Genomic DNA, 21,279 nt, shown 5'->3' on the forward strand with positions numbered 1-21,279 from the left:
AAGAATGTTCTGGTTCTAAACTTGACATAAAGGAGACCATTGATATGCTGATAATTTTAGCAATCTTTTTAAAAGTGCTGCAGGTGCAAAGATGACAAGTTATGCCAAACAAAAGGAAACCTATAAATCTGATTCAGATTGCTAACTTTGAGTTTCAGTTCAGTTTGTAACAACTATTAATGACCTCTGTTTACAATAAAGATTCTGTCAACTGCTTGCTGTTCATTTTTTAATGGTTAAAATATTATCAGGTTTCCACATAATCATACAAGCATGATGAGCTTAAATATGGCTGGAGAACGGAGCCCCGTCCGCATCTGTGTGAGCTCTCTGATCCCCCAGCTCTTAGGTAGACGCTGTAGAGCTTGGACAGTCCCACCTCCCTCTGCGCGTTCCCTCAGAGTCCCAGGGACACGTGCACGCTGTCACTGTGGCAGGAGGCCAGGGCCTTGTGACGAAAGGGTGAAAGTTTGCCACAGGGCAGGCTCTACGGGCAGATGGGTGGAGCCTCAGAGGCTCAGGTCTAAAATTCCCACCTGGCTGGATCCAGGTAGAGACCCATTTGGAAACTACCTAAAGATCACAAGGTAGGGCTTCCAGCGCTGCTGTTGTGTTCTTTCTACACCTTATCAGAAATAGCCTCTTCTGATTTTTTTCTTCTCATTTCTTTAACTTCTCTTCCTTTTATATAAGAATGAACTCTCCTTTCTACTTTGTTTTTTTACTGCCCTCCCTTATCTCGCTCACTCTCTGACACCCGTACACACCCAGTAGTTCTGCTTCCTCAACTTCAGCTTGAATGTGTCCATTTAAAGATTTACATTTTACCAAGTTGTTTTTCATTTCCTCGGGAAATTTTCCTAGAGTTCTCAGGGGTTCCTTACCTAATATGTATAAGCTTATATGTAGTACATATCATTTTTCTTTACATATTAATAACTTTTACTTTAGGACATAAGATTACCATTACCTAGCTGTTTTGAACTCAAGTCTGTTAGATAATGTGTAGATCTCGTTAAATTAGAAAGAACCAGGTCCATGAAAATCTTTATCTCCCCTTAAGAACAAGTATTTCTTAACCACATGTTTCTGTTCAATATTGGAAAGTAGCATGCCTGTGAATTACTATATTTTTGTTGCTGATACTGCATTAGTTTGGTATTCAGATGTATATATAACGATTGCAGCTTTCATTGTAGAAACAAATATCTTTCCAACTAGAAATTAATTCAATTTCTGAAATTGCATAAGAGCCACACTATAAAAATAAGTCACTTCCCCATGCTGCAGGGCACCTTTGCAGTTCATGGTCCCGTGTCTCTGAATTTAGATGCCCTTCAACACATGGAGAATTGACCTTGTGTGAACAAAGTTTAAAAGTTGCCTGGTACATTTCATTCGCTGCGTGCATTCATCCAAACAGAACATAACCCTGCAACAGACTGCAAACTATTAAAAATGTAAAACAAGGGAGAAATTTACATATGCAGCACACACGTGGAAAACGTGGCCCTTAAGGAACTTACTGCCTTCCAGGGAGTTTAAAACAGACACAAAACAAAGAAATGGGAATGCGGGATAATATTGATATTCTGTCACACTGAATGTTACTAATGCATTCATTCAGTAAATACTGACTGAAAGATTTCCGAAAAGATAAAATAGGCTAAAGCTGGGAAAGGGGTCTCCAGGCCATATGTAGGATTTGGAGTGAGGAGAGGAAAAGGCGTTGAGCTTGGAGCTGGGAGTTACAAAAGCTCATTTCAGCATGAGACGTCCATACATAGTGCTGAGCACAGCCGCGTCTTGTAATGGCTCCATGTGTACTGCTGGTCCGTAGGTTAGCTAGCCCTGCCTGCCAACCTGAGGGACTGGACTACAGGCACTCAGACGCTCTTTGAGGCTTTTGAATGAGGGAACGATAGGAGGAAAACAGTGTTACAGGGCAATAACCCATTGGAATAGGATAGGCCAAGAAGAAGGAAAATCAAGAGGCCGTGGCAGGAGAAACAGTTAAGCCATTCTAGTATTTAGGATTAGTGATGAACTAAATGGTGCCATTAGAGCAGAAAGGGACAGTTGGTTGCAAGCCTACATACTGAATAATGTAGTTATTCATGGAATTTGGTGTCATTAAAATAAAAATTATCCATTTACTTTTAAAAACATTTTGTGTATATATTTAGCCATTGAAATGTGTAAATACTTGTTTTAAAACTTTTCATTGCTTCTCAGAAATCTTTGGTGAAAAACATCCTTGATGTTTATATCTTAACTAGAGGCCCGGTGCACAAAAATTTGTGCACTGGTGGGGGAGGGGAGGTGGAAGGGGGGTGTCCCTCAGCCCCACTTGTGCCCTCTCACAGTCTGGGACCCCTTGGGAGATAACCACCTGCTGGCTTAGGCCCACTCCCCGGGTGGCAGATGGCAGGCCCGATCCCTCGGTGCCTGCCCCGCCTCCCCAGGTCGCGCACACAGCAAGGCTGATCCGGGGGTTGAGGCACCACCCCGGTGTTGGGTCACACACGGAACACCCCAGGCAGGTCACACACGGGATGACTGGGCGGGTCGGCCGATTGCTGCTGCACCACTCGGCCGCCCCGGGTCAGGTCGCACATCGACGCCTGCTGCCCTGGGTCGCAGATAGCAGGCCCAGATGGCAGTGGGGCAGGCGGGATGGCACTGTCCTGCCCTGCCTGCAGTATGCAAATTAGCTGCCATCTTTGTTGGCAGTTAATTTGCATATTGCACTGATTAGCCAATGGGAGGCATAGCGAAGATATGGTCAATTACCATGTTTGTATATTATTAGATAGGACTAGAGGCCCAGTGCACGAAATTGGTGCACAGGAGGGGGGGGGTCCCCTCAGCCCAGAATGCACCCTCTTGCAGTCCGGGAGCCCTCAGGGGATGTCCGCAGAGGTGGGAGAGGCTCCCGCCACCACAGCTGTGCTTGCCAGCTGTGAGCTGGGGTTCTGGCTGAGTGGCGCTCCCCCTGTGGGAGTGCACTGACCACCAGAGGACAGCTCCTGCATTGAGTGTCTGCCCTCTGGTGGTCAGTGTGTGTCATAGCAACCGGTCATTTCAATTCGGTCAATTTGCATATAGTAGGTTCTCAGGTTATGTCAGAGATCCGTTCCTACAGCACGACATAACGTGATTATCCCCGTAAGTCGGAACCCACCTGCATAAGCACCTATGTCACTCACATGGAGCATATACACAGCAGTAATGAAGTGAAACAGTAAAAAAAAATTAAAAGAAAGATAACAATTCCTGGCCTTGTAGTACTAAAAAATAAAAAACATAAAGCACATATGTACATACATCAAAATGACGGAACTTTTTTTTTTTACAAATACTGTAAATGGGAGATGGCGACATAACCACAAAATGACATATGTCAAGTCCAATGTAACCCAAGGACTGCCTGTATTAGCCTTTTATTATATAGGATGGTCTTTGGTTGATTACCTTCCACCCACCCAACCACGATTAGGGCCAGGGAGGGACGCAGGAGGTGGGCCAGCCAGGGAGGGACCCTGGGAGGGCTCCAGGGCATGTCTGGCCCATCTTGCTCAGTCCTGATCAGCTGGACCCCAGCAGCAAGCTCACCTACCAGTTGGAGCGTCTGCCCCTGGTGGTCAGTGCACATCATAGCGACTGGTTGACCAGTCGACTGTCTGCCCCTGGTGGTCAGTGTATGTCATGGCGTGTGGTTGAGCAGCCTTAGCATATCATTAGCACATTATGCTTTGATTGGTTGAACAGATGACCGGATGACCGGACGCTTAGCATATTAGACTTTTATTATATAGGATACATCTTCATGTTTGGAGGCAGAGCACCCTTTTTATAACCCATTTTATTTATGTTGAATATATCTAAATGATTTCAAAAGGACTTGAAGTCAGACAAAGCTTGCAGTTCTTCTAGTCATTAAAAAAATATATATAACATCAAGGATCTCGTTTGTGAGTTGAACCTTCCACCCAAACAGTCCCACAGTTCAGTGTACCCGGATGGCCTGCCACTCCACAGTAAGTCACGTGGCTGACTATAGTGTTGTAGATACTAGACTTTGCTCTGTTCCAATGACCAGCAGGAAGCAGAGAAGCCTTTGATCTTGGTAGGTTTCCCTCACTCCGAAGCAGCCTGCAGCGTGAATGGTCCTGGAAAAGCAGGCACAGAGGTGAGGCCCAAGTGAATACGTATTTTTCTGAAAAATCGGGGGAGTTCTTTCTGTAGAATGTGACATAAATGTAATTTTATACCATAATTATACCAATTTTGGAAGCTACACTTTAATGCCTTTATTTCTAAGAAATTTCTAAGAAATCAAACATTCACTTAAATTGGCAATCACGGCAAGATAATTTTCCTCAATCTTGAAAAGTAAATTTTCTGCTTACTTGCTGTTAGTTTTTACGCGTTATAATGAAAAAATCAATTCATTTTCCTTTCTCCAGGCATTATGAAAAACCTTTGTTTCAGAGCCATTACCATGGCTCTGGGTCTTTATTTTACTGGGGCCATGACAAACCCAGCAAGGAAAAGCAGTAGTTTTTTCAATTCTGAGCACCAATGGAATGGATATCATCTGACAAATTGTTCCTTTACTGGAAAGCAGGATATACCTGTGGACACATCACAGACGGCAGCCACCGTGGATGCAAGTTCCATTTTCTTTAGGGTTCTCTTACAATCTCCCACAAAAGAAGAAAAACAGAATATAAAACATCTGGACCTCAGTAACAATCTCATGTTGAAAATAGCCTTAAGCCCTCTTGCACATTTACCTGGTCTGGAAACCCTAAACCTCAGCAACAATGCCATCCACTCCATCTCACTGGATCTCCCCGGTCCTAAGTGCTCATGGGTGAAACGCCACAGAAGCAGCTTGAGACGTGGGCTTCCGCATCTAAAGCTGCTAATTCTTCAAAGAAATAAACTCAGTGACATTCCCAAGGGTAAGTACAATCTTAAGAGGCGGACTAGACTGAGAAATCCTGAGTGTGTGGAGAGTTCATGTTTTATGCCAATGAGAATTCCATGTTTGCTTTCAGTTTTGAGGAAGTGGCTGAAAGTAAAGCAATTTGATCCAAGCAAATATAATAAAAAGGGTTTCTTTGTGGAATTTGAAGTTAAAATATGTGGAACTTACAGTCAATGCTTTTTCATCTTCCGTCACTATAATTTATATTCATGTTATGTGGATTTGCCAAGAGACACTAGGAAGTATTAAGTGCTAAATAATAATGCATGATTTTAAATTTTACCTGAGAAATAACTAGTGCAGATACTTTTAATATGTAACACAATTCAAATTTATTGCCATATTTGGAATTTTTTTTTTAGAATACCTTTTCTTTCTACTTATCCAGTAGCCCTCCAAGTGTAGACTAGAAAAATGCTCATTTTATGTATTAAGATGTAAACTTTCTTACTAAGTCAAAATCAGAATTCCTTATCCTGGTTTCTAATGGGATACTCTACATATCCTTCTATTATAATAAACTCTAATCCATTCTGACATTCACTAACCTTCATGTTGGCGTTCCTCAGCTAATCCACCAACGTTTCATTTAGAAATTGTGTCAGGTTCATTAGCCAGAGCTTCCTTTGCCCTTTCTATAGTCAGGAGTGCTAGGCCATTTCCTTTCCCTGTTTGTGTTTGGTGTTGGGCATTCTTTGCCAAGTACTTACTTTACACAAGACACTATACTATAAAAAGAAGTGGGGGGATATTGTCATTTTTCTCCATCCCAAATGATGCATATTTAGTTTTTCTCATTTTTTACGTCTTTCATTTATTTATTTTTTGCTCCTTCTCCACATCTGGTCTGGTTTTAAGCACCATTTTGACAACAATAGCCTGAAGGGGTGACGGAATTACTATTCCAGCCATCATATCAGCAGAATTGTGTGAGAATGGCAGGAGTCTTCTCTCCCTGACCTTTTCCATAAAAGCAGTGTGCAGTATTTTCAGTGTAAACTAATTTCATCTTATTTTACAATTTTTATTGTATTGTTCTTATTATAAAAGGAATACCTGTTATTTGTGTGACATTAGAATTTGAAGAAAAAATTTAAGGGAAAAATTGAAGTCCTTCATGTAGTGTATATTATTTAAGTTTATTCTTTAGGTCTATGTACATATTTTTATTTCAAATTGGAATATACTTTCCATAATATTTTTATACCATCAAATTGTTTGAATTTTTTACCTAATCAAGCAATTAGATATAATGGTATAACATATGTGATGATATAATGATATAATATTTTTTAACTAGTATGGTAGATGTGAATCTCAACCCACAAATTCAAGTGTACTAGAGATATAACCTTTTATTGCCTATAATTCAGCATCGTTTCTGATTCTGAGCCCGAATTCTACTAGGATAGGCTGTGGGTGGGGTATAGGGTACTTGTACTTAACCTCGGTCTTTTGTGAGCTTTCCTCTGCCTTTTCTCAGACTTGTACTGCAGCTCTAGAATCTTATACCCTGACAAGGCATCAAAGTTGTGTGTGTGTGTGTGTGTGTGTGTGTGTGTGTTGTCCATCTGTCCCCCTAACCCCATTAGCCAAAGAACATTTCTTTCAGTCTTTTCAGCTTGGAAAAAATCCCCTTTTTGTTTCTTCAAAACCTTCTGTCTAGTTCTAGAAATTCCTTTCCTTTAAAACTTTAGGCCTGTGGAAAACAAAAGCCAGAAAGACTTGTGGACTCCTCTGCTTTGTGCCTCGAAATGTGCCTCCCCTGGAGCACCGACAGCTTTCTGCTTGAACTGAGAGAAAGGAAAGGGGGAAAACAGAGGTAAAAGATTAATATGTCAAATATTATCCACCACAAGAGTAAATAGAGAATTGCCGAATGTGTCTCCTGAAGGCAGATGAATTTCCCAGAGCTCATCGGAGGTTAGGGCAAATACAATTCCATTTAAGGACCAAATATCCCTATAAAATGCAGATGCAACCCCTATCTTCCTTTTCTGAGTTAAACTTGGCCTCCCAAAGTATCAGGGGAAATGTTAACTCGCAAAGGAGAAAAAAGAAGGGAAATGACAAATCCTGTGCCTGATATTCTATTAGAATTCTAGCAAGTGAAACCACAGAGAGATGAATGAAACAGCTGGGTGATGGAGTCCAGTGTAAGCACAGAATCTAATTGGATATAATTCAGAGTTCTTTCACCCATAGAATTTTGTGATATGAGTTATTTTTCCAAAATCAACATGCATTTTCCGTTTTTACTGGATTGAGTCCCCTCTAACATCCCTTCCCATTTTATGATTCTGTGACTGTGGCTGGGTGACTCTGGCTTTAAAACCCCATTTTGGAGGGAAAAGCTGGTAAGAGGGGGCTGCCTGCCATGCTGCTTCTGACATTTCCTTGGTGCTTTTTCGATTCCTTTATTCTAAGGTTCTCAACCTTCCCAATGCTGCGACCCTTTAATACAGTTCCTCATGTTGTGGTGACCCCAATTTCATTGTTACAAATTGAACATAATTAAAGCATAGTGATTAATCACAAAAACAATATGTAATTATATATGTGTTTTCCGATGGTCTTAGGCGACCCCTGTGAAAGGGTCGCGACCCACAGGTTGAGAACCGCTGTAAGCCTTTTTAAAGGTAACATCTGGATAATGTGGAATTTACTCATAGAATTGCTGTGAGGTGTAAAGAAAAAAATGTCTTTCAAGAACCTAATTTAACATAGTATTTGGCATAATAATGATATTGTGAAAAGTACTTTGTAACCTTGTAAAGCAGTATGCAAATATTAGTTATTATTATTCTCTTGGCACAAACTGAAAATAACAGCCTATTCAGAAACAAATAATAAATCTGTTTTTGTCAGAATCTCAAGTTATCTTTTAAAATGCTAAATAGCCCTGGCCAGTGTTCTCAGTGGTTAGAGCCTCAGCCCTCACACCAAAGGGTCTCAGGTTCAATTCCTGGTCCAGGGCACATACCTGGGTTGCAGGTTCCATCCCCTGACCCCGCCCCCCCCCCCCCCCCCCCCGAATCAGGGAACATGTGGGAGGTAACCAATCAATGTGTCTCTCTCACATGGACGTTTCTCTCTCTCTTTCTCCCTCTTTCCTATTTCTCTCTCTACCCCTCCCTCCCTCCCTTCCACTCTCTAAAAACCAATAAAAAAAAATATCCTCAGGTGAGGATTAACAACAACAACAAAGTAAGTTAAATAACTTCGCAGTAGATGGGACTCCTAGTCCACTGTAATTCATGAGCCAAGAATCATTTGTGTCTAACTATTTATATAGGTGTTTGGTCTGATCGGAAATAATACCTTAGAGATATGTATCTTGGGAAGCAGGGATCAACAACTGGCCTGCCAGCACACGTGTACCTGTATAACTCATGTCCCATGAGTCTTAAAGCAGTGAGTTTATAGAGCCAACAGAGAGCTGCTTTCACCCAGGAAAGCCCACTTCTGTGAGGGTGAACTATCACAGCGACTCACCCAATGTCAGCCCTGCCTGTCTTCAGAGGCAGCTGTGAAGTCACCAAAAAGCTTCATGTTGGGACAACAACAGAGGAGGTACCAGCCGATGTGTTTACAAGACAGAAGCCAGCCATGAATTCAACCTTAATGATCATTCTACCTTCCTCCCATATATTTGGAATATAGTGTTAATAATGGAAAATCGGTTTTAAAATTTTAAAACAATGGGGCAGGTCTCCAGTTAAACTATCCCACCTTCATCAGGCAGTATTTCCGGAATGCCCACAGAGTGCCTAGAAATCTCTCAGGTCCAACATGTTACTGGGATTCCAGTTAGGTTGACAGTCCAGATGTGATAGCCTGACATCATTTAACAACGAAGTTTCAGAACCCAAGAGATAAATGTGTTAGAAATGAGATGAAATAATACCTGACTTTGAAACTGGTAGAATTTAAAAAAAAAATACAACCACAAAATCATGTATTACTAATCATGTAAAAACAAAAGTACATTGTATTCTTTTCATTTGTAGGAAATGAAGCATTTCATCTTGATTGCTATGATTATGGGAATACCAGTAACCAATTTTTTCAAAAAGTTCAGGTTGGCCATAGCTGGTTTAACTCAGTAGATAGAGCATCAGCCTGCAGACTGAAGGGTCCCAGGTTCAATTCTGGCCAAGGGCACATGCCTAAGTTGCGGGCTTGATCCCCAGTAGGAGACAGCCAATCAATGACTCTCTGTTATCATGGACATTTCTCTCTCCCCCTCTCTCTTCCTCTTTGAATCAATAAAAAAAAATATTTTTTTTCAAAGTTCAGGTTGTAAAGGAGTAACAAAATGTATGTCATTAAGCTAAGAGGGCAAGGTCTTTGGCTCACCTCTACTAGTATAAATTTAACTACATTAAGGGCTAGCCTTATCAATAATTCTTATCTAGGACCATTCCAGACTCTATTCTAATTCTTAGTACTCTTTGAACTTGAAGCCATGACCCTTGAACATTATTGTTCTGTGTTATTAGGTATCATACTTGGGAGAACATTTAGGAAGTTCATAGTCCAAAGGAATATTTTTAAGGTGGTGTAATGTCTGGGCATACCTTCTGTGGCCTTTTTTCCAATAAACACTGAGATAATTTCTTAGAAGTAATAAAACTGCCTCTGGCCTTTTAAATGCAAAGGCTAATCAAATTCCTGCTTTCCCTAGCTTATATGATCATCAGAAAGCAATTCAATAAAAAAGAAGTGCCTCCCTATTTTCTTCCCAACATTTGACTCTTCTCTCTTGAAACAGAATCTACCCTCTGACATCCAAACTCAGCTAATGCACTTCCTAACCTCTTTTAGTCACCTGAATGCACACCCGCGCAACATTGATTCACCATGCAAAATTTTTAAAAGAACATATTTTCCCCCATTGAGAGTGTCAGCCAAGTATCATGGAAGAGTTCTCAAATTCCCGGTCCGTTTTTCAGAGACCCTAAATGAATAAGGTCATATCTCTTATTATCTTTGGATCAGCAGGCTAATCAGGACATGCTCTTTTCGTAACTGTTCTTTGGCAAAATCCAAGGGAGCAATCCCCATCACATTTCAAATCTTGGCTCACATCATGTCTGCTAACGTCTCGTTACCCAAAGCAAGTCACATGACCAACCTCAACTCAACGGGACAAAGAAGTAAAGTGGATATTTGCTGAGTGATTATCTAAACTGTTACACCTGGTTTCCACTGAGCTCAAAATACCTGACCATAGTAATCAAAGATAGATTCAATTTCACCTGCAAGAAACAATTTTTAAGGGAGGAAACTGAGGCATGGAGACCTTAAGTGATACTTTCTGATTCACATCAAAAGTGACAGAGCTGGATAAGCCGAACATCTTATAGCCCTACTTGCTATAAGACACAAGTAGAATCACTAAACAATCCCAGTGCATTTGGCATTTTATGTATTCCATGGCCCATACCATTCTCTTTCGTAGACAGCCCAGCCCTACTCCCCGCCTTCTTTTTCCTTTTCAGAACTCAAGTTATCTTTCAGGACCTTGACCATGTCGTGTGTGTGTGTGTGTGTGTGTGTGTGTGGCAAAATGGTAATGAATGGTTAAAAGGTCTGAATTTCAATCCCACCTCCACCTGCCATGACGTGGGGCAAATTCTTGCTGCACCTAAGTTTTGCAATTTGTAAAATGGTAATAACCCCCAGGGCTTTGTGAGGATTAAAAGGAGATGTTTGTGAAATGCTCAGAGCACAGAAAGAGTATACAATTAAATGGAGGTTTAAAAATAACTTCTTCCTTCCACTCAAAGCTAGCCATGATCTCCCTTCCGCTGATCTCCTGGCCTACATATTCAATTCAATTAAGTACTGAGAAATTGCAGAACCACAAATTCTCATCCCTGCATAGGGCAGTCAGGTATCACAAAAATGTCAAGGAAACTATAGCTCCTTTCATATTCCTGTCTTCTGTTTCACTTTTCCCCGCCTCACAAACCCATATGTTTGCATATTAAAATATGTAGGAATATTCTCCACAAAGAAACATTTTCTCCAGGGGCAGGAGGGGAAATATTGAAGTGCCTAGGACAGCAGAGAAGCTAACAGATGCTGGGGCACTCAGTCAGGAACGGCAAATTTACCAACCAATATCGAAGCATTTCCCACCAGCATATGCCAGCTGAACATCAGCCCTGGTTCTCTCCCATTTTTTTAAAACATGCAGGTTTCTTGGCCTATCCTTTGTTTTCCTACTTTTGATAGAGACATGAGTAGAAAGAAATCACATTTGTAGGTAAGTCCATGCCCATTTAAGACAGGTGCCCTCATTCAGCTCCAGCCAAACGTCTTGTGCCAGTTAAAATTCCAATAATCCAAGAGAAGCTAGATATGCAACATTTTTGTATTGAATCTTTATTGTCAGCTCATTAATTTTTAAATCTCTGTGCAGGCCGAACACTGTGACCTCTAATTTATTGTGTGCATGTTATATTCCAGGCATCGGAAGAGTTCACAAAGACATGAAATCTGACCTGAATCATCTTATGGACAGTTGGATGGAGGGGTATAAGTGCTTTGTATAACTAGCAACTTTTTCTAGGTTTTATCATTCAACCAGACACAAGGATTCTATGCTATATTTGTCCTCAGCACCAAAGACAGTACACAAGGAATAAATCCTTCTGGAATTGAACCAACTTGAGCTGTTTTGTGGTAGTTAGTTAAAGACACAGACTACACGAGAGCAGAGCAGAAGGAAATGTAAAAATGCAGGGCTTCCTTGCGGGACTCAGATGGTAAATCAAATTTGGGAGACGCTGTGATTGGCACCTCCTTCTCAAGCTTTCTTTTCAGTGCCAAATGCACCTCCTGGTGACTCTGGCATCAGGTGAAATACAAAGGCAATTAGATTATTTTGCCAGAATACAAAATCTAGCTAGAATTTACTACCTTCAAAACATACAAGAATGCCTAGAAAATAGTTATAATATTAACCATAAGTACATAAAAGAAAGGATATAGCTACAAAATGAGTCATGAAATTTGAAAACTCTCAGTTCACCCATATAAATAAATCATCAAACAACTATTCAGTTTTATCCATAGTTCAATCAAATGAATATTTACTTATTCTTCAAAGTTAGACTTTTTAATTAATGCTTTTATTATAAAACTAGAGGCCCAGTGCACAAAATTCATGCATGGGGGTGTCCCTCAGCCTGGCCTGCACCCTCTCCAATCTGGGACCCCTCAGACATCCCTCTTGCAATCTGGGACCACTAGCTTCTAACCGCTTGCCTGCCTGCCAGCCTGATCACACTAACTGCTCTCCCCTGCCAGCCTGATCCCCCTAACTGCTCTCCCCTGCCAGTCTGATAGCCCCTAACTGCTCTCTCCCGCCAGCCTGATCACCCTAACCACCTCTGCCTTGGCCCCACCACCATGGCTTTGTCCAGAAGGACATCCGGTCTAATTAGCATATTACCCTCTTATTAGTATAGATTAGCACATGCTCATTGAAAAAAAGAGTTCAATGATGTCTAAAATAAAGCTTCCTTCCTTCTCTAACCCCACTTCTCCTTCTAAGTGTAAGTACTACTAATAGCTTAGTTTACCTCTTCCAGGCGTTTTTTCCTGCTCACTCAAAATATATGATATATGTGTATGGGTACAAATGGCTCCTTTTTTCAAGAACACTGGAATTATCCTTGATACTGTTCAGCAACTTAACATTTTCCTTCTCATGCAGTCTTGTTGCTCTACCCCATTCTCTTTTATAGTGTTCGGTTCCATAGTATTTTATAGTATTGACATACCATGCTTTGTAACCACTTCTCTATTGAAAACCATTTAGGTTGTCTCTAATCTTTCACCCTTACAAACAATGCTGCAATCAATATCACCAGTTTATATTTTAATTTTGTTTTTCTACATTTCCATTGATATTTTAGAGAGAGAGGAAGGGAAAGAGAGAAAGAGAAACGTCGATGTGAAATCGGCTGCCTCCTGCATGCCCCTTACTGGGACCAAGCCCAAAACCCAGACAGGGCATGTGTCCCAACCAGGAATTAAACCAGCAACCTTTCTGTGCACAGGACGATATCCAACCAACTGAGCCACACTAGCCAGGGCAATATTTTAACTTGCTTTTTAATTTTAATAGGACTGTGGAAACTGAAGTCATTACAGAGTTTGGATCTGTCATTCAATGGGATATTGCAAATTGGTATGTTTGATTTTCATAACTGCCTGCAATTGGAGAACCTCTATTTAAGGAGCAACAAGATATTCAGAATTCATCCGGAAGCCTTCAAGGACCTCAAAAAGTTACAGGTTATAAAATAATTTTTATAATATTTCAAATACACAGCCATATGAGCAATGACATTAGAAGAATGTTTGAAGAGTGTCTTCATGTCCAGTAGTACTGACTATTAATCAAAACATGTAAGTCTATTTTAAGATTCCTTTAAAATCGCTGAAGTCTCTCTCTTGCCTTAAAAATCAGTGGTCTCAGTAATGGACATGAATTTTTCTTGAACACAATACTCAGCAGCAACAATTGGCACATTATTTTTTTCTAAATCAAATTAAACTTGTCGCTGGCTTCAATCAAGGTGTTGGCCAAGACTGAATTCTCACCTGAAGGCCTAGGTGAAGCTCACGGGGAAATGAAGGGGAAACTTTCATTCAGTTCCTTGTGGGCATTGACTGAGGGCTCCGTTCCTTGCTAGCTGCCAGCCTGAGCCTGCCCTCCGTTCTGTGCCATGTCAGCCTCTCCCTAGGGCAGCTCACCGCATGGCAGCTTGCACCACAGCCCAAAGGAGAGAGCCTGCTAGGACAAAGAATATGAGATCCATCGAAGTGATGTCCCATTGCTTTTGCCGGACTCTGATGGTTAGAATCAAGTCACAGGCCCTGCCTACACTCAAGGGGAGGAGATTTCTCAAGGGCATGAATACCAGGAGACAGAATCATTGGGGGCTCTTTCAGAATCTGCCAAATTATAAGAGCAGATGAGAAAGCCCACTGAACTTGACAGTGCTCTCCAATTCACCACAAACAGGTAGTCAGATTGCCTGGGGACCTCATTTAGTATAGTGTCTACTGATTATAAGTATATGTGTGTGTGATTGCCCTGTGTCTGTTTTATTTCCTGTGCATTTTTATTGTACTTTGTAAGTCTTCTGCAGCTCACAGGTTATAGATGCTGCAGGCAAACTAAAAAACAATCCCAAGAATGATTTAAATCATCTGTAATTCTCAATTCACCTGAACTGCCCAGAATTATACAATCTCTCCTTCTCTAATATTCCTTCTACATGTTTGGTAATAACTTAAAAACTGGTTTTGGAACAGGATGAACATATTTGGTACCAGAAAGCTGCATATTAAAATAGATGGTATGTGGGTTGTTGTTTTTTTTTTCCAGGAGATGCATTTAACATTTACACAGTGCAATATGTCTTCCCATGTCAGAATCTTCTCAGAAGCCAGATAGAGTTTTCATATGATGAATTTATCATCATGTTTAGATAGAATACATTTGCATTAGCATTTCAAATTAGCATCCTTTTTCTTACTCTTACTCCATTCTTCTTAGATTCAGTGATTTGTGTAGCAACGTATGCTTCTCCCAGGTTTTCTCTAATGTACACTCCTGCCACGGATGGTGGATGGCTGTTTCTTTAGCCACATTGGACTATTCTGTTTTAATCTTTTCTCAGAAATTATTTCTCCTGAATCATCTTATTAGGTTTCTGGCCTCTCTCCAGTTTTGCTTTCAATTCAATGATTTATCATATCATAGTTGCTAGACTAGGGAAAAAAAAAAAAAAAGCCAGACGTGCACTAAAAAGAAAAGAACTACCTGAAAAACAGTAGAATATTTCACTCAGTTGTTGAGGAGGGTTACGTAAGAAAATTATTGATCCTTGGCAAGACCAGGCCAAAGAAGAGTTTTGTTTTTTTCCTTCCCAATCCCAGTCTCCTACTTCCTATTTTTGGCAACCTTCCTTGGGGAGTCAAGACTGCTTGGTTACTCAGCATGGGAAAGGTCAGCCTCATTGCTCATGTCCAGGGAGAATTCTGACTCAGCATGTAGTGGTCTTGGTGATGGTGTCATTGGAATAATTGTCTGAATCAGCTCTTAGGGGTTTATTTAACCCAGGAGATCAACGCTGCTTTTCCCGTGATGTTTATAAAACATCTGACCCAGATAACATCCAGCCTCTCTAATTTTCACCCGTAGCCCTCTTTTTATTTTTCAACAAGACTTTTGTGATTTTCCCTTCTGATAACCATCTGCCCCTTCCCGGGCCCCAAGACCCCACTCTGGTGCCTCATGCTCCAGGCCTCCTCCACCAAGCCCTTCACTCCAGTTTGGTGAGAGCTCAGGCTCCAGGAGGGCGTGTTGTGGAATAGAAGGCACACAGGGAAGCCAGATCAGATTTCAACTCTGCCATTTCACTCATTCATTCTTTTCTCCACTATTTAAGGAGCAGCTGCTATGTACTAGGGGCTTGTGGAATATACTGTGTGCCCTAGCCCAGTTTCCTCCTCTGTAAAAAAAAAAAAAAAAAAAGTGTGTGGGGGGGTGGAATGAGTAAAAAAAAAAGGGGGGGGGGGTGGAATGAGGAGTTTGTTGGGAGGTTTAGAGATAATATATATAAAGCACCCAGTGAGGTGCCTGGTGCACAGCAGTGCTCTGCGAATGGTAGCTAGAGCTGTACCTAACTGTGCTTTCCCTGCTGCATCATGCCATGGACACATCCATCTTCAACGGGTCCTTCTCTGTGTTTCTAGTGTCACTGAGTCCTTTTTGTTCCCTGGTTTCCCCTTCATTTCTGATTAGACTAGAAAAACTGGTCATCTTGTGCATACTAAGTAGTGCAGATGCAGAGAAATGTACTACTACCCTTGCAGCAAAAGATCTCTCTTCGCTACTTGTGGTCAGCCGCAGTTTTGTGTTGTATGGGCTCATCATTCAGTATCTTCTGCCACTTTCAAGAACACTGTGCTTCTAGACATTTTAGTTCTGGTATCTAATTCTAGACCTTGATCTAGACCTTGGTAACAATGGTGAGTCCAGGTTTTATCTAACTGTACAAATCACAGCTCATAGGAAAAAAGGAAGGGAAAATGATTGATCATCTAATGTAGGCACCATACTAAAAGAGTTTGCATGCATTTCATCCTAACAACAACCTTGGCAGGTAGGCTCATGGAAAGTAAACAGTTTGCTTAGGCTCACAGAACTGTTAGAGACAGAGCAGAGATTTACGCTCAGGTTCCTCTGACTCTCAAATCAGCGCTAACTTCTTATTGCCTCCATAAAGGCACAAACAATATCTGGAACTCGTCTATTATCTCTAAGTGTCTTTATTCGCAGACTGGCCCCAATGTGCTTCTTCTCAAGCAGGTTGTGGACCTCAGCAGCAATGCTCTGACCGCCATCCTGCCCATGATGACCATTGCTCTAGAGCTTCCCCACCTGGAGGCTGACTTGGCCCATAACCAATGGCAGTGTGATGACAGCGTGACCATCTTCCAAAATGTCATTTCTGAATCCTGGAGGAGAAAGTGGGATGTAATTTGCAACAAGTCTATAGGTATGTCAGTAGTACCGCTTCTCTCTGAAAGGGTTCCAGCTGAACTGAAAATAAATAAATAAGCAAATAAACAGATGAACAAAAAACAGGACCAATTTAGTCTCATTGGAAACAATGACAGCAAGAGTGGTGATCCATGGCCTTGGGCAGCCTCAGGCTGTGTCATAGAGCAGTCATTGGTTTCTAACTGTTTTCCTCAGTCATGAGTGAGTTTCTTTACGTGGCCAAAGAAACCTAGTTCCACCGTCTCAGAAACTTCATAAGGAGAGAATTTTGCCCTGAAGACCCCACAAGTGTCATATTTTTATTTTTATTTTTTTATAAAATATATTTCTTTATTGATTTCAGAGAGGAAGCGAGAGGGAGAGAGGAGAGAGAGAGAGAGAGAAACATCAATGATGAGAGAGAATTATTGATCAGCTGCCTCCTGCACACCCCCTACTGGGGATCGAGCCTGCAACCCAAGCATGTGCCCTTGGCTAGAATCGAACCTGGGACCCTTCAGTCCACAGGCCAACACTCTATCTACTGAGCCAAACCAGGTAGGGCAAGTGTCATATTTTTAAATCCCAATTCTTAACAAATAATCAAAGAAAGAACTTTTAAATCTTGAAACATGATTAGTTTAAATGTTTGCCAACATCCTAAAAATATAATCCTACACAGACACAAACACACATTTCAAAAGTAGATTTTTCTTTTCTTTGTTCCCTGCCACTCTCCCAACATGCTAAAATATGTTATTGGAGTTGAATATTCTGGAAAGTGGTTTCCACTATTTTAAAAAATATATACTTTATTGATTTTTTACAGAGAGGAAGGGAGAGGGATATGTAATGGGGTGACCCACGGAGACAACCACCAGGGACTCAGATCAAAATTTAGGAGTCTTTATTAAGCTGGCCAGCGACTACAGTTACAGCACCCTTTCGAAGCAGAGGCTGAACTGCAGTGCCGACTACAGGAGTTACATTTTATTATTAAATTCTGCGAAGGCCCAGAGAAAAATGTGTCTTTCAAATTCTGGGCCCCCAATATGGAGGAAACTCCTTTTATTTATACTTTTTCCAGTCCTTTGTCTCCCAAATTTGGAATGAGACTTCCGGGCCTTCTGAGAAAGAAGGCCTGCATGCTAGGATGGGGCCATGAGGCCATATCTCAAGGCCTGGCCTGATGTCAGTACTTTCCTATCTATGTGTTTTAGGACAGCATGCCCCGCCTGGCCGAAGCGCCAGATATGCAGCCCAGCACAGGATAGTTAGAAATATCGATGAGAGAGAAACGTCGATTGGCTGCCTCCTGCACACTCCCTACCCGGGATGTGCCCGCAACCAAGGTACATGCCCTTGACTGGAATCGAACCTGGGACCCTTGAGTCCACAGGCTGACGCTCTATCCACTGAGCCAAACCGGTTAGGGCAGTTTCCACTATTGTGTTGGCTTAAACTTCTAACTGGGAAGAGGGAAAGAAAGTCAGATTTTTTTTTTGAACAGTCCTGGATTCTGTTCTGTTCAGGACTGACATTAAAGTAGGAACATGGCCACGCTCCCCACATTTAGAAGAAGACCACGAAGATCGGAGGCAGGCCAGTGTTGTCAGCCACACGTGTCCTGTCCTCTCTCAAAGCCGCCCTGGCTTCTGAGTGTGGAGGGCAGAACACCAGGAGCCACTAGAGAGCCCTGGGCATTGCTGTGCTCGCCAGCACTGGGCACGCTGAGGAAATGATGCTGGGAACATGGGTAGGGCTGAGGCAGACTTTGTGGGGGGCTGATGGGATGTTCTCAAGAACGTGCAGTAGGTCAGGGTCTGGAAGAAGGAGACGTAATGAGGTTACCCCTCCAGTCTGGCTTCTTTCCCTGCCACAGGTAGCCATCGTCAAGAAGCCTGAGAAACACACCGATCCTGGGCTGGTGAGCAGCAGCCCTGAGCCCAAGCCACGTGTGAATGCACACGGAGCCGTACTGCCGGCCTTAGACATCATCGGTCAATCAGGAGGGCTGCTTATCATCATGCAATATGCACTTTAAATATAACCATGGGCTCTAATTTCCATGTGTTTTACCCCCACTTTCAGGGCACGAGGAGGCATACGGGTGGACACCCAGAAGCAGAATTCCCAGGGAGGCCCACCTTCCTCACACGAAGCTGAATCACAGGAAAAGCCTCCTAAGGAGCAAAGCTGGGAGGCCCCAGGCAGGGATGCATGTGGGCTCATCCACGCCGGGGAAGAAGGACCGCCCAGGCTCCGATGCCCGCGAGCAGCACCGACGGCCGCCGAGACGGGTGAGGAGCACCCAGGATGTGCAAGCGGCTGGCAGGACACAAGCCGCGTCCCAGGACCTCGCCCTGGCCGTGTGCCTAGCGGTGTTCATCACATTCTTCGTAGCTTTCTGCCTGGGGGCTCTGACGAGGCCGTATATCGACAGACTGTGGCAACGGAGGTGCAGAAAGAAAAGACCCGGTCCTGCCCTCGGGTATTCCAACCAGGGCTTCTACGATGAAACGGAAGCTGCGGGGGCCGTCCAGCACCCAAGGGTGGATCTGCACCAAGCTCACCATGGCCTAAGGCTCTGTGCGCCCCAAGACGCTTTCTCGGGGACACAGGCCAGCCCACAGGCTGCTGTCGTTGCTGGCAGAAAGGAGCCTGGCGGCGGGCAGAGCAGGGGACCGCGTGGGGGCCACACTGGGGCAGGGAGGAGGAAGGATCACCTGCTTCCCAATGGCCAAGCAGCCGGTTCCGTTATCCGCGGAGGGCCCGGTGCTGACAGTAACCCCCGCGCCTCAGCAAGACAGGACCGCGTCTGCAGGCATGGTCTCCGTGGAGAAGTTGATTCTGAAACGGAAGACTCGCTCAGTGAGCACTCAGTGGGCATCCCTGCGATTGCTGGCAGATTACGAACTGGCCCTGGCTCCATCCATAAGGATTCGAATGCATTAGACGCACCACTGTCAAGAGAAATGACGGCTGCTCTCTCTCAAACGCAAATATGTACAAAAGCACAGAGGACGGGAGGGCACGGGGTCAGAGAGGGCGCGGAGCGGGCACCGCTGGCGTTTCCTGAGGAAGTGCCAGTGCGCACTCCCAGTTTGCTGGACGCACAGGGAGCCAGTGCTGAGAAGCAACATCCCCCCTACTACGGTTCAGCCCAACTCGGTGACTTCGGACATGTGGGCCCGTCCCCAAAGGCCTTTCCCCCAGCACGGGGCAGGGACCTACATGTCACTCCTGCTCACGAGGACCCAGCCCAGAGACACGCTCCTCCTGAGACGCGGGACGAGCTGGGCACCAACTCCGATTCCGATGAAGGCTCTTTATTTACTCTGAGCTCCGTGAGTTCAGAGGGCGCACGAAATGTGAGTGGAGAAGAGGCAGATGGGGAGGAGAGTCCTGGAACCAGTGAGCTCCCGGAGGACGGGGACCCAGGGGTGAGGAGGGACACCGTGACATCATCCGAGAGTCTTGAGGACACCACCTTCCGGAAGGCTCAGGGGAAATGTGAGAATCAGGAGGATCGCTTTGGAAAACCTCTCATTTCCGGTTCAGACTCTGGTTTGACCAAGAGTCATCGGGAAAGTGCCTCTGACACCCACACATGTGAGAACCCAGGGGCCGTCCCCGGGTCACTGGGTGACAGGGCCGCCCGCGACACGACCCCGGGCACGTTCATTTATGGCTGCGTCACGGCTCCTCGGTCTGAGGCAGCAGGGTGGCATTGCTCCCTCAGAGACCTAGAATTTTTGACTGTGGAAACACCACCGTGTCCTGCAGAAGCTCCCCCGGGTCCTGATAAGACTGCCTGTGGTGAGAGAGATGCAGACATGTGTACATATGAACCTCTCACTCAGGGGTCAGACCCGGATGAAAGCAACCGTCTCTCACAACACGATTCTGCAGGGGGCAGCACGCATTCCAGCCCGATGGACACAGGTGCCCCTGAGGCCCATGAGTCCAGAGAGGCTGTGAGTCCAACACAACTGTTACAGTTCTCTGGTGACGAACCAGCTCCTCAGGGTGAAAGAGGAGGAGGGGACTATTTTGAAGAGGGTTCCAAGAGCCAGGTACTATTATTACAAGCGCTTCCCAATAAAACCAGTCCGTTAAGAACACGGGAGCCCTTTGGTGATGGAGACGGGGGTAAATATTCAGAGGAGAATCTGTTGCAACTAGAAACAGATGATTCTGACTTCTGTACTCAAATGCAGACCCACAGCGACCTGCTGGGGGTTGCCCGTCTAGGTGAGGACCGGCTCTCCTATAACAAAGACGAAGATGTTCAACCTGAAAGTCAAAGGCAATGCAAGTAACATTCTTAGTACAGATTGGAGCACTGAGGTGGAATGGCTGAACAGATTTTAACAAATTCTGCACAAAGAACAGCACAGATTTTGGGAGGTTGATCACAAACCTACAAAACTGGAGGGGTTCAGAGATTTTCTAAATATTTGTAATAAGTTGTGTTAAAAGTTGGACCATTTAGCCATGGCTGGTATGGCTCAGTCGGTTGGTGGTTGTCTTGTGCACAGAAAGGTTGCTGGTTCATTCCAGGTCAAGGCACATACCGGGGCTTCAGGCTCGATCTCCACTAGGGGGCGCGCAGGAGGCAGCCACTTGATATTTTGCTCTCACATTGATGGTTTTTTCTCCCTTCCTCTTTCTCTAAAAATCAATTTAAAAATCTTTTTTTAAAAAA

General features: G+C 43.6%; 1 protein-coding gene across 1 annotated transcript; it reads left to right on the top strand.

The window, feature by feature from the left end:
• Window positions 1-4,474: 4,474 nt before the first annotated feature.
• Window positions 4,475-20,893, top strand: LRRC66 (leucine rich repeat containing 66; the record flags this gene model as incomplete). The annotated part of the gene is made up of 4 exons (XM_081082965.1): window positions 4,475-4,970; window positions 13,140-13,309; window positions 16,398-16,587; window positions 18,663-20,893. 4 exons carry the CDS (start codon window positions 4,475-4,477, stop codon window positions 20,891-20,893), a joined length of 3,087 nt encoding a protein of 1,028 aa, XP_080939091.1.
• Between the last annotated feature and the right edge of the window lie 386 nt (window positions 20,894-21,279).

This window comes from Myotis nattereri (assembly GCF_964212035.1).
Source record: "Myotis nattereri genome assembly, chromosome: 1".
In the NCBI taxonomy this organism is placed as follows: Eukaryota; Metazoa; Chordata; class Mammalia; order Chiroptera; family Vespertilionidae; genus Myotis; species Myotis nattereri.